The sequence below is a fragment of the Delphinapterus leucas genome, chromosome 17 (genome assembly GCF_059928025.1).
Source record: "Delphinapterus leucas isolate spDelLeu-1000000601 "Yukka" chromosome 17, BTC_Dleu_Yukka2, whole genome shotgun sequence".
In the NCBI taxonomy this organism is placed as follows: Eukaryota; Metazoa; Chordata; class Mammalia; order Artiodactyla; family Monodontidae; genus Delphinapterus; species Delphinapterus leucas.
Genome location: NC_143145.1, coordinates 36027557 through 36040866, shown reverse-complemented (window position 1 = coordinate 36040866; position 13310 = coordinate 36027557). Strand labels below are relative to the sequence as shown.

The following is a 13310-nucleotide window of genomic DNA, read 5'->3' as shown; positions in this document are numbered from 1 at the left end:
GCCCACAAATGAAGCTTAATTGGAATACAGCCGCATTCATGCCTTCGTGCCTTGTCTCTGGCTGTCTTGGTGCTACCACAGCAGAGCTGAGTACAGAGACGCTGCTGTAGTTGCAAGCAGAGACCGTCCGTCTAGCCTGGAAAGCCCAAATATTTACTTTACAGAAAAAGTGTGCCACCCTCTAAAGGATAGAGCATCTCAAAAGAGCCTAATAATTCCCTAATTGGTTAGGAACAGAGCCTTGTCCAGGATTTGACCTCTAAATTCTGAGTTCCAAATTTTCTAAATACATAATTAGATTGTTCTTTTTGTCTTGGTACAGAGGCAATATATTCCAGTGGTGGGAATGAACAGAGACGCTTAGCACGAGCAATTGTAATCTGTTGTTCACATAGTTTACAAAGGACAGGGTGGTGTCACGGAAAGAACGTTGACTCTGAGCTGAGGAAGCCCGCGTTCTACTCCCGGGCTGCCGCTCACCAGTGTGAAGCCTGGGGCCACCTCCCGGACCTCTGGGCTTCGGTGTCCTCCATCGTAAAATGAGGATTTTGTATAAGACGATCTGTAAGATCTCTTGTGAGAAAATTGAGTGTTATGAATAAGAAATGCCGGGGACCTAAATGCTCTTGCATGTGCAGGCTGCGCTTGTGAATCTCCCTCAGCCTAACTGCCCTTCCCTGCAAGTCGGCAACATTTAGGTGGCTAATTGACCTACTTTTACCTCTTTTGGCCTGGCCTCTCTGTAACAATTCCCCTCTTTTATTGCAGAATCTTGAGGCCTGAGGCCCAAGGCTCTTACTCTTAACCATCTTCTAATTAGAGTTCGATTGAGCAATATGGGCGGCCTTGGAGCCCAGTGTTAACACATAGTAGGACTTGGCTATGGTTACATGTAAAAGTGGTAATCAACAGTCACTGGATACCTTGGCTAGGCACTGTCCTAAGTGCTTTCTATGGATTATTTTATTGGATTCTTCCAAAATTCCCATAGGGAAGATGCTATACTTACTTCTACTTTATAATGAGGAAACTGAAACTTCAAAAGATCAAGAAACTTCTAAGCCGCACAGCTGGTGAGTGACAGAGGCAGGATTTGAACCTGGGTCTAGCTGCACTCCCATCGCCTGCCTTTAGCCATCACGCCCCATCACCTAACCCTCGTAATTCTTGATCTGTGGCTGCCAAGGAAGCATCCAGAGACAGGCCCTCATCGTGATGGCTCTCTGGCCTTGACAAAGGCACACCGTTTGGATTTTCGGACCCAGGTTGTGACAAGCCTAGGAGAGTGTACCTGGCGGAGGGGGTCAGTCCACCGAGCCCTGGGGAGAACCACCTTCATGGGCATTCGCTTAGCCTTCATCAGATCAGGACTGTCTGGCCAGTTCTCTCTCCCTGCCAGGCATAAATCAGTTAGTATTAAAGCATCTAACTGAGTGTTGGAGAGCGTCATTCAGGCAGCCACCAGCTGGAGGACACAGCTGCCCAGGTGCACCAGGGCCCTCTCCCGACTACTCCAAAGCTGGAGTGGTGGCCAGACACGGACTTGTTCATGAGGAGGAGAGCTTTTTGGCCTGAAGTGCCGGCAAACCTGAGTGCAATTAAAGAGAGAAACTAGAGAAAATTCGGATGAGGTGGGATGGGGAGCCATCATCAGCCAAGTACCTAAACTAAACAAAAAGAGGAACACCTATTTGCTCCTGCCTCCCTGTCCAGTGATAAGTATTTGGGGTGACTTCTGGTGCTGAATTTGGGGATCACAGACCCCATGCAGGCTTGTTTCCTAGGCAGGGGCTACAACAGATACAGAGGCTTTTGGACACCATCTCTGAGCAGCAGGTCTCTCGCTGCATATCAGAATCAAGCTGGGGAGTTAAAAAAATACTCACATACAGGGACCGTCTCCGGGGATTTTGACTTAATTGGCAGATGGGTGCAGCTCAGGCATGGAGACCTTTTTAAAGTCTCCAGGTGATTCTAATGCACGCAATGTTTGAGAACCACTGCTCTAGAGCCAGTCAGCCATGATTTGAGTCTTGCATTGATCTTACAAGCTGTGTAACTTAAGATAACAACCTTTTGGGGCCTCAGTTCCCTCATCTAAAAATAGCAAATATTAATACCTACCTGCTAGAATTATTAAAAGCATTAATACGTAAAGTGCCCTGACACATGGAAGATGCTTTCAAAAAACAGAGCTATTATTGTTGCCAAGGTTCCTTTTCAGGCCCTAAATAAATGATACTTCATTGAGAAATGGAAGAGAGGAAGATGAAGAAAAATGGAAAGAAAAACCAGACAGACCAGGGATTGAACCCAGGCCCACGGCAGTGTAAGCACCGTTTTAACCACTGGACCACTGGGGAATTTCCAGGCCCACCCCCTTTTCAATTGATGTATTTTTATTTTTACTGTTAGATATTGCAGTTAAAAAATCCACCCAGTAATACTCAAATCTGCATCAGATATACAAGGAAGATTTTTAGAAAATATTTAAGGAAATGAAAATCATGTTTACCATCCCTCAGAGTAGCAGATTTTTATCAGTTTCTTACATTAGTACCAGTTATTCTTGCTTGTATACTAGTTAGCCATTTTGCAAATTAGAAGATTTGAACTAAAGACTCTTAGAACTAAGCTTTGCCTTCTTTTATAAATTTAACCTACATTTGCCCTCTCTGTTGCTCTTCATTCCTTCCTTTATTTCTCTGTTTCTCTTTGGGATCCTTTTCCTATTTTTTTTTTTTTTTAATTGAAGTATAGTTGATTTACAATGTTGTGTTAATTCCTAGTGTATAGCAAAGTGATTGTTATACATGGGATCCTTTTCCTATTGCCAGAAGAATTCTGTTTAATAATTCTTTTGTTGTGGAACTTTTGGCAAAGAATTCTCTCATATTTGTTTATTTGTTGTAAATGTTTTTATTTTGTAATCGCTTTTCTAGGGTATTTCTGTTAGGTATCAAATTCCAAGTTGGCAGTTACCTTCTTTCAGTTTTGGTTTCCATCATTTTTTGTTGAGAAGTCAGCTGTCTTATTGTTGCTATTTAAAATGTAATCTTTTCTTTCTTCCCTTCCTTCCTTCCATCCTTCCTTCCTTCCTCCCTTTCTTTTTTCTTTCATTTGGGAAAGACTGCTTTAAAATTTTTCTCTTCCTCTCAGGTTTTCAAATTTTTTATGATGTTTCTACGTGTGGGTTTTCTTTGTACTTTCTTTTTCCCCCTGCTTGGTATTTTATACCACTCATTGAATCTGTGGGTTGATGTCTTTCATCAGTTTTGGGACATTCTTGGCTGTTATCTCTTCAAATAGTGCTCTTCCCTGTTCTCTCCCCACTCCTTTGAGACTCTAAATGTGTATTAGAGTTTTTTATTCTGTCCCTGTGTTTTTTTATGTTCTTTTCTAAACTGTCCATCTTCTTTACTCACCATGCTCCAGCCTGGATATTTTCTATTGACCTAACTCTCAAATCCTCTCTTCTGCTAGGTTCAATATACTAAACCCATCTATTGAGTTATTAATTTTAATTATTGCACTTTTTAGTTCTAGGACTTCCACTTAATTGGTTTATTTTAATGAACTTCAATTCTAAATGTCTTGTCGTTTATTTTCATGAACATAATAATAACTGTGCTATAAGTATGTTATCTGGGTCTGTTTCTATTGTATGTTTTTCCCTTGGTCCTGTTTAATATTTGATAATCATTGAATGATGAACAATATACATAAAAATTATGGAGGCTCTGGATGACCATATTTTTCCTTATGAAGGTTTTCCCTATCCTCTGGTATGTAGCCTTAGTTAACAGATCACCATAACTGAGTCAGGGACAGAACTGACCCAAAGCTGGGTTGCAGTTTATTTTAACCTCAGATGACCTCTAATTCATCCTAACTCGTAGATTGTACCTTTGAGGGACTTTCTATGGGTCTTTTTCCTTCATGGAGCTTGAAGTTCAATTTTTGTCTCCTTAGCATGGGGAGACTACCCAAACCTCCTCTATGAGTTTCAAGGGCTTTCTGCTTAACTTCTTACTCTCTTATCCTGTGCAGCTTAAAAACTTGGCAAGTAACTGGGAAGGAATACTGCAGTGTCTGGCTTACTTCTCTGTGCTTCTCTACTCTCTGGAAGTTTTCCTGTTAGTCCTGAATAGCTTTGCAGCCCTAAACACCAATTTCTGTTTCTCTAACACCATAAGATTGCCAAAAGCTGTGCAGACTTCTCTGCCATTAAGTATGTGCCTCTGCTGAGATCACCATCCTCTACTCCCAGCTGAGAAATGGCAAATGCTTCGAGAGGAAAGTGGCCCACTGACTATCAGCTCACCTCTCGCATTTTTCTCCTCTGACATCTCAGCTCTCAGGTTCTGGCTGACTCAACAGTAGTGTCCAATACCGTCAATAAGATTAAATATATATATATATATATATATATATATATATATATATATATATATATTTACAGTTACTTACATTGTTCTTGGCTGGAACATTGCTTGGTTTGCCACAAGATACAACATCTTAGCCAGAAACAGAAATATCTGTATTTCCTCTTAAAATGATCCTTCTGGGGCCTACTGACCTAGTTATTTACTACTTTCAATTGTAAGCTCTTAACTACCATAATTATAAACATATGTGGGGTTTGTTTGTTGATTTTGGTTTGTGTTTACTGAGTGTGTCAGATGAACTTCTATCAAGACCCTGAACTAGCATCGATTAAAGTCATTTGGGGATGATAGGTTCTTCCCCAGAGTGATTTATTGTTGAAAATAAACTAATTGAGATTCTACTCCATAATGTGAAAGACTTTGTGAGGACTTGAACATAAGAGCACCTCCTCTTTTCTGAGGCTAACAACGGGTAAGGATGTTAATTTATTTAGGGCAGATGTGGTCATCAGCCTACACAGGCCGTAAGCAGAGTTGTGAACTAGATAAACCATGTCTCCATGGTGCCTGCACCTCCTTTCCATGCTTTATTTTGGTACCTCCTCACCTAGGTACTGATGCCTAGTGTGGTTCAGCCTGATAGGTAGGGCTCAACATTGCCAAGTATATCCAGAGACAGGCTTCAGATCCAAACACCTTCCCAGTTTTTCTTCTGATGAAACTTAGCCATCCTTTGTTTACACCTCAGGGACTTGCTTTCCCTGACATTGACCCCACAAAGCAATGATTTCGTATGTTGTTGGAACTGGAGTCCCTCTACATGTTAACATGTTGTGCCCATGGGATGGAGATTGATGTCAGAGAAAGCACCTTCTCCTTGTTCTTGTCCTTTTGGGCTACAAGCCAGTGCAATTGAACAGGACATTAGGAGACCTGAAATCCTTACTCTTTCTATCAATTGGGCAGTCATTTCTGCCCTTCTTTTCTCACCTTGCTTTAAGAAGAAGTGAAACCATTGAATTCAGACCACACAAGCTTATTGACTCCTACTGGGTTTATAGATTTGAAAGTGTGAAGAAACATTTCTGAACTCCCAAGAGAAATGTGGTTTATCCAAGATGTTATTTTAATGGCAAAGTTTGTCATGCTCAGAATGGGGTGCTGTCAAAAGTCAACAGACCTGGAAAAATGTAAATAAATCTTTCTTGAGAGAAAGAAAATCCCTAGTTTAGGAACCCTAACACAGCATGAAAGAGTGTCTGGTGACGTTTCAGGCTATTTACCCATTATTAACCTACTGGTCATTGACAGCAATGTCAATAGATTTTTAATCTTCTGCTCCCAGGGTCATGGTCAGTCCAGCTCCAAGACATGACAGAATAATATGACCTGCTTTTATGGTTTTAAAGAAAAGTGAGGGAAAGATAGAGGAAACAGTGCTCTAAAAACCTATTACCACCTTCAGCTGGGACTTGAGTTTGAGTTTTTTTTCTGGCTATTTCCATAGTTTGACTTACTATGGAATAAAATAGAAGGCTGACTCTGAATATCATTTCTCATACCCTCACTCATCGTCATCTCACATTTATCAAGCACTTTATCATGAGGTTGCTCCTCAGAGCTGGGTTCTCTCAACAGCCTGTTTCACTGTTTTAGCTGCGTTGCCCTGCCTAAGACACATAACGCCCTGAGCCTTAGTTTGGTCATCACTGAAATAGGGATAAGATTGGTCCTTGCGCTGCTGGCTCACAGAGTGTTCATCAGACTTAATTGACCAAGGAGATGTAAAGTGCTTTGATGAAAAGCGTGGTCTTATTAAGGGCTCATAAACATAATGTTGGACCACCTAGAGTAGAAGGTGGTAATTTAAAGCCTTGTTGGTTTAATACTTTAAACTATTAGAATTAATAGAAGTACTTTCTGGACTGTCCACAGTTTTATACCATGTGTTCTTTCTACCACTGGACCCCACCATTAGCTCCAGTTAAGAATTGATAAAAAGAGCTTCTTAATGACAATGATGCCAATAGGGACTTGGCTTTGGAGCAGGTTTTTTTGTTTGTTTGTTTGCAGTACACTGGCCTCTCACTGTTGTGGTCTCTCCCGTCGCGGAGCACAGGCTCCGGACGCCCAGGCTCAGCGGCCATGGCTCACGGGCCCAGCCGCTCCGCGGCATGTGGGATCTTCCCAGACCGGGGCACGAACCTGTGCCCCCTGCATTGGCAGGCGGACTCTCAACCACTGCGCCACCAGGGAAGCCCCGGAGCAGGGTTTTGTATTATCTTGGAAGCTTGGGATTGATATAATGTCAGTCTCTGATGCAGGAAGCTTTTCCAACTTTAGCCCTTAAACTGGGCCAAAGTGGTAATTTGGACTGTTTGCTATCTGATAGTGAATGGAAACTTTGAGCTCTTCCAAACTGTCTGCCTTATGTACTCTTCCCCGTATGTCTCTTCCTCAGATCTCTCCAACTTTAATTATCATGATCATCATGAACATCATCATCTCTAACTAACACTTCTATAGTACTTACAATGTATCAGGCAACTTTGTGAGTTTGAATTTACATTATGTTGAATTCATTTAATCCTCTCAACAGCCTCCTTTTAAAGAGGCTGTTGGCTCAGGGCAGTTGAAGAATTTGTCCATGTTTCCGTAGCTAGCAGATTGCAAAGCAGGGGTTTATTTTTTAAATTTTTAATTGAAATATAGTTGGTTTGCTGTGTTGTGTTAGTTTCAGGTGTACAGCAAAGTGATTCAGTTATACATATAATTTTTCAGACTCTTTTCCCTTATAGCTTACGGGTTATTACAATAAGATACTGAGTAGAGTTCCCTGTGCTACACAGCAGGTCCTTCTTGGTTATCTATATTATATAGAGTAGTGCATATATTTTAATCCCAAACTCCTAATTTATCCCTCCCGCCCTTTCCCCTTTGGTAACCATAAGTTTGTTTTCTATGTCTGTGAGTCTGCAAAGCAGGGGTTTAAACCAAGGTAGTCTGGACCCAGATCTCAGGTTTTAACAATTCTGCTGAACTGCCTATCCGGCATTGCTTCATGTGCCTGGTTCCAGGAATCCCCAGAGAGATTAAAGTCTTCTAAAAACCTACACCTGCTCTCTTGAGGGCTTAAAGGACCGTAAGACTCCATGCAGGGGCATTTTCTCAGTGTTTTAGTCAGTTTGGGCTGCTATAACAAAATACCATAAACTGGGTGGCTTAAATAACAGAAATGTATTTTTCAAAGTTCTGGAGGCTGGAAGTCTGAGATCAGGGTGCCAGTATGGTCGGTGTCTGGTGAGGACCCTTTTCTGGCCTGCAGATCACCATCCTCTTGCTGTGTCCTCACATGGCAGAAAGAGAGAGGGTGTCCCTTTCTTATAAAGACACTCCCATCATGGAGGCTCCACCCTCAGGGCCTAATTACCTCTCAATGCCCGGACCTCTGAATACCATCCTCCTGGGGGTTAGGGTTTCAGCATATGAGTTTGAGGGGACACTCAGCGGCTATGACTTCTCCTCAGTGACAATCTGTTCTTCTAATTTCCTTCCTCTGGAACAGCCCTCCCTTCCCTAGAGTGCCCAGAAAGACAGAGACTTTGGGAGGAAATGCAGAGCCACCAGAACTGGCCAGTTGGGGGCCCGTGGGCCCTCAGGAAGGGGGACCTAAACCCTCTCCCATGAGGAAGGAAGGGCCGGGTCTAGGGAACCTCAGCCACTGCAGTCTCCTCTGCTCCAAGCTGATGGAGTTGTGGAACAGCAGGAACCGAGGGCAGCCTCGTAACTTAGAACCAGCGAGGCAGGCCTGTGCCATTTCCAGAGGTCACGCTGTGCCCTCGGGGCTGGCGAGAAGGTGCAGGACACCCAGGCCCTAGCTAGGTGGGACGGGCTGTGTAACTTGCAGACCACACAAACACAGGGCTCAGGCCCGCATCCCCAGCCCTGGTCTTCTGAGCAGGAAGGGGGGGTTAGGTGCAGAACGGAATGGGTAAAACCCAGAGGTCTCACCTCAGTGGATCCATGTTCAGCAGCAAGGAGGATGTCTCAGGGCCATGCATGAAAGATATTGGCATGTGTGTTCTGCCCCACATGCAGACTTGGGACCTGTGAGGGGGACGCAGGAGGTTGGTGTGTGGATCCAGTTGTGATAAGGGATGGCGTAAACAAAGGGAAAAGATAGGGACTGACACATCCATACACCTTTTTGTTGGCACCCCGGGTGCCTTCCTTAATTAACACTTTCTCCTCACCTTTTCTAGCAGCAGTGTCCTTGTAAAACGGATGTTCAGGCCCATGGAAGAGGAGTTTGGTCCAGCACCTTCTAAGCAGATGAAGGAAGAAGGGATGAAGCGAGGTACCGTTCCCGTTGAGGCCCTTCCCCGGTGTTGCTCCAATTAGGAATGCTGGTGGGGACATTTCACTGAGAAGAGCCCCCGGCCCGGCCCATGTCCCTGTGGTTCCGTGCTAGCCTGGGGATGCTTTTATTGACCCAGGAAGTCCACAGTCTTCTCCTTTGCTTTAAACCTTATCTTTTTAAACACCCTAAGCAAACATTTATTCTTCCTGGGCACTGATTCTTTCCTTTACCTTTAGGGAAATGTAGTGAATATACTGACTCATCCAGCAGTGAGATATAAGGTTAAAAAGAAACTCGTGCTGTGTTTGACAATACCCTCTCATAAGCACCAGCAGCTGAGAATCCTTCAACAGACGCAAACGATTAATCACGGTACAAGTCAGGGAACCTGTTTTCTGTGACATCACAACTTACTCATTTTCTCTCAGTCAGGGATCTTATCCCGCTTCACCGAGAGAATAAGAAACGAAGCACAGGCCTGTCAGTGTCTTGCTCAGCATCTCGATGCTGTGCTGACTCACTGTCCCTCCTGGGAGTAAGGGGAAAGGGGAGGTGGTGGCTTTTCTCCCCACATCCTGCTGTAGCCAACACCAAGAGCTTCCAGAGACCTTCTGCTTACAGCACTGGACTTTTAATGAGTCAGGTTACCGTACGTCCACCATCTGCACAGGCTTGAGGTTTTTGTTACTGAGAATTTTTTTTTTCCTATTTGTTGAAATGGAATTTGCATAATGGTCGAGAGCATCCCCTGTGTAGCCTCCCTCAGTCACATCGAGTCACGTGACCTTGGGAAGGTCCTCTGCACCTTGGAGTCCTCACTTGTAAAATGGGGTGACAAGAGTACCTACGTCACAGAGGGAGGCTTATGAGTTAATGTACGTAAAACACCAAACTCAAGTGCCCAGTACATAGTAAGCACTCCATCTTCACTAATATAATTATTAGTTTTATTTTTAGGCCTGGATCTAGGTAAGGAATATTATCATAATTGTGAATGAGTAATGAGCATTTCAGAATTCAAAGAGTGTAAACACCTGAGTAGTGTTAATTACAGTAGTAATATTTAAACCTATAAAGGGTTTTCCGACTTCACAGGCTCACTGTCAAATATTCGAGTGCATTTTGAGCTCCATTCCTGCATGCCTTTTATATCTCATCCTTTAGAATGAGGGCAATGTTATATGGAAATCAAGGATCACACGGGCCAAAGTAATAGTAGCTTACATCCATATTTAGTACATGCTGGCTGGTCCAAAGCTTGTGTTTTTCAGATATTTTGAGGTTGCAAAGTCTGCACAAAAATTGCCATCAGGAATTGCTGTGACAAAATGCAAAGTTACGGCCTTTGAAACATCTCACTCATAGGGACACATGAGGGCACTGCAACCTTCCAGCAATAGAGAACTCGTTCTCCCAGGAGTGGCTTTTCTTTGGAAAAGGACAGTGGAGTTACTGAGCCCCTCGCCTGGAGCTCCTACGCTGAGCTGGGCTTTGAGAGGCACAAGGAGTCGGGGTCAGTGACAGTGCCCGTTGTTTGTTAAAAGTTCTCCAGGACAGAGAATGACTGTAATTATCACCAATGCCGTTATTTGTTTTGCCTTTGTAGCCACTTCTCAGTGTGGCTCTCTCAAAGTCATGGGAGTCGGTTGCCTTTGTCTGTACAAGCTCTGGGATGCCTGATAATGGTTACTGCTATGTTAGCGGAGTGATTGCTATCCACAGATACACAGTTAATGAGAGCTGCCTCTCTGGGCAGGCCCTGGGGGTGAGCTGTAAGCCCAGCATGCAGGTGTGGCTATCAACAAGCCCAGCAGGAGATGGTGGCACTGCAGCCCATCAACCCGCTGCCATGTCCCCTTTAACCCATTCCAGGGGCTCCTACAGCAGAAGTAGCAGCCACACTATTTTAAAGACAATGATTTTCCAAGAAGAGGTCTGTAAATCCAATGGAAGCGGCCCTCATTTAAATATTGGGCTGGCCAAAAAGTTCGTTCGGGTGGTTCAAACTTTTTGGCTAACCCAATAGAACATGGTTTGGGGTTTCCTTAGGGTCAGCCTGCTGGTAATTACATTTTTCTGTTGGGGGTTACAGGAAGAAGTTACAGAATGTTCATCTGTAACAGCCACTGGTGGGAAGCAGTCTTCTGGGGCAGCTGCGTGGGCTCCACAGTCACGGCTTCCCATCCCTTCTCTTTCAGTGCTTTTGTACGTGAGGAAGGAGACAGACGATGTGTTTGACGCCTTGATGTTGAAATCCCCCACCGTGAGGGGCCTGATGGAAGCGGTAAGCAATGAACCCCCTTCAGCCTCCGAGAAACCGGCATGTAGTCTCCTGAGCTGAAATCCATTTATTAAAATGCAGCCTTTGAGATGGCCCTGGAATGAGCTTTCTCAAGGAAAAAGAAAAAGCAGAGATTTATGGGGACACTGATTTCCACCCTGTCTGGCTTATTATTAGCATCTTAAGGAGAAGGAAACTTTGTAAAACTGCCAATTCCCTGTCAGTTTAAGGCTAATCAGAGTAAGATGCCACAGAGAAAGTTTAAACTGTGGGTTTCCATTTGTCTCTTTGCATGAAACCAAATTAGATACGTTTAACTTCCAAATCTATACAGAACAAAAACGATTAGGAAGTGTCTTGCCAGCTGCGATAGTGTAATCCAAAATAAAATATGACCTCTTTTGGTTAAAAGAGGTTAAAAAAATATAAATTGCAGAGTTATAAAATGATTTAAGTAAGATTCTGAAATCTCTCCCTCCCTTTTCATCCCCTGTTTAGTCTAGCATTACCCAACCTGGGCTCAGGAAGTTATTTTATGTTTTATCCATGTATTATCCATCTGAATGTGACTCTACATTGAAAATGATATCTGACTCCCCTGTACAACCATGTTGTAGAAGATCCAGGGTTTTTGTGGTGATGAAGACAGCAGGACTGGCAAGGGACAGTCTAGAATTTTTGTTGGTCTGGAAAACTGCTGCATTGAAACAGCATATTGGGCTATAGAGTAATATGTGAAAATGCGTAGGACAGTGACTATAAGTGGAATCATACACTACGTTGTCTTTTGTGGATGATTTCTTTCACTTTGCCTAATGTTTTTGAGGTTCGTCTATGTTGTAGTATAAATCAGTACTTCATTCTTTTCTATGGCTGAATAATATTCCATTGTATGGATATACCACATTTCGTTTTTCCATTCACCCGTTGATGGACATTTGGATTCCACCCCCCGCCACCCTTTGGCTATTGTGAATAGTGCTGCAAAGAACATCCAGGTACAGGTGTTTGTTTGAATACTTGTTTTCAATTCTTTGGGGTGTATACTGAGGAGTGGAATTGCTAGCCAGACACGTAAGGCCACATTGTATAACCATACAATTTATAGGAAACATCAAGAACAGGCAAATCCGTCGAGACAGAAAGCAGATTAGTTGTTGCCGGGAGTTGGGGGAAAAGCGAGTGAGGAAAGTCTGCTTAATGCGCTTCCTTTTGGGGTGATGAATTGTCCTGGAACCACACAGCACATCGTGAATGTACTAAATGCTACCGAATTGTACACTTTAAATGGTTTAAGTGGGGAATTCATATGATATGTAAAAAAATTATTTGTTCACCTGACATTTTTTTTAAAAAGCACAAGAATGTTACCAATGTGGTTGGCATTGTTAGGCAATTCAGAGCAGGGCACGGAGGACCACCCTCTAAGAAACACTTGGCTGGAGGGTTTGGTCATCTCTTCTGTTCTCAGGATCTGTCATTGGCATGGAGTTTGTTGTTACTGAATCTGCCCCCAACCCCATAAAGGGAAAACAAACACAGAAATGAACACAACAAAAAGTATCATCTATCTCTCTTCAAATTAACTAGGATTTTTTTTAAATGACCCTAAAATGACTGGAAGATTGATTTATGAGCTACAGAAGCCCTTTGAACAAATTTCATACCTTTAATCTGGCCTTTAAGATCATATTACTGAAACTGACTTACCTAGGATGGTGGTGAAGCTGAAATTACTTTAGCAGCTGTTTTGAATGCATATTCCCAGTCCTCAACCCCAGATTCCCGTTCTGCTGAAGTGGAGGTGGGGGAGGGCAGTGGAGCAGCAGGAATCTGCATTTTTGGGGTTTTTTTTTTTTGCGGTATGTGGGCCTCTCACTGTTGTGGCCTCTCTCGTTGCGGAGCACAGGCTCCGGATGCGCAGGCTCAGCGGCCATGGCTCACGGGCCCAGCTGCTCTGCGGCATGTGGGATCCTCCCGGACTGGGGCACGAACCCGTGTCCCCTGCATCGGCAGGCGGACTCTCAACCACTGCGCCCCCAGGGAAGCCCAGGAATCTGTATTTTTAACAGTTCTTCAGGGTATTCTGAGATCAGCCAGGTGTGAGAACAACTGACCTAGACCAATTCTGAACTGATTCATCACGCCTTTTTCCTTGGTGTCTTCCTTTCCTGTTTGTGACATCTGGCTAGTTCTACAAGTGTTCTGTAGCTGTGGTCTCGCTGGATCACAGTGGGGTTAAATGTCACCTTCACTTCCACCCAAACAATCCCTGAGTTAA

At 43.6% G+C, this 13310-nt stretch overlaps 1 protein-coding gene across 6 annotated transcripts in view; it reads left to right on the top strand.

Annotated features, from left to right (window-relative positions):
• The window catches only part of GRHL2 (grainyhead like transcription factor 2), a 164004-nt gene that overhangs the window by 139298 nt on the left and 11396 nt on the right, over positions 1-13310 (top strand). For 4 of the 6 annotated variants that reach the window (XM_089898846.1, XM_089898844.1, XM_030759963.2 and 1 more), the window contains 2 exons: positions 8651-8745; positions 10947-11032. In XM_089898846.1, the coding sequence (XP_089754972.1) occupies positions 8651-8745; positions 10947-11032 (181 nt within the window). Of the gene's footprint in view, positions 1-8650; positions 8746-10946; positions 11033-13310 lie in introns of those variants that run through there. The other 2 variants (XM_089898845.1, XM_089898848.1) reach the window with 1 other exon arrangement.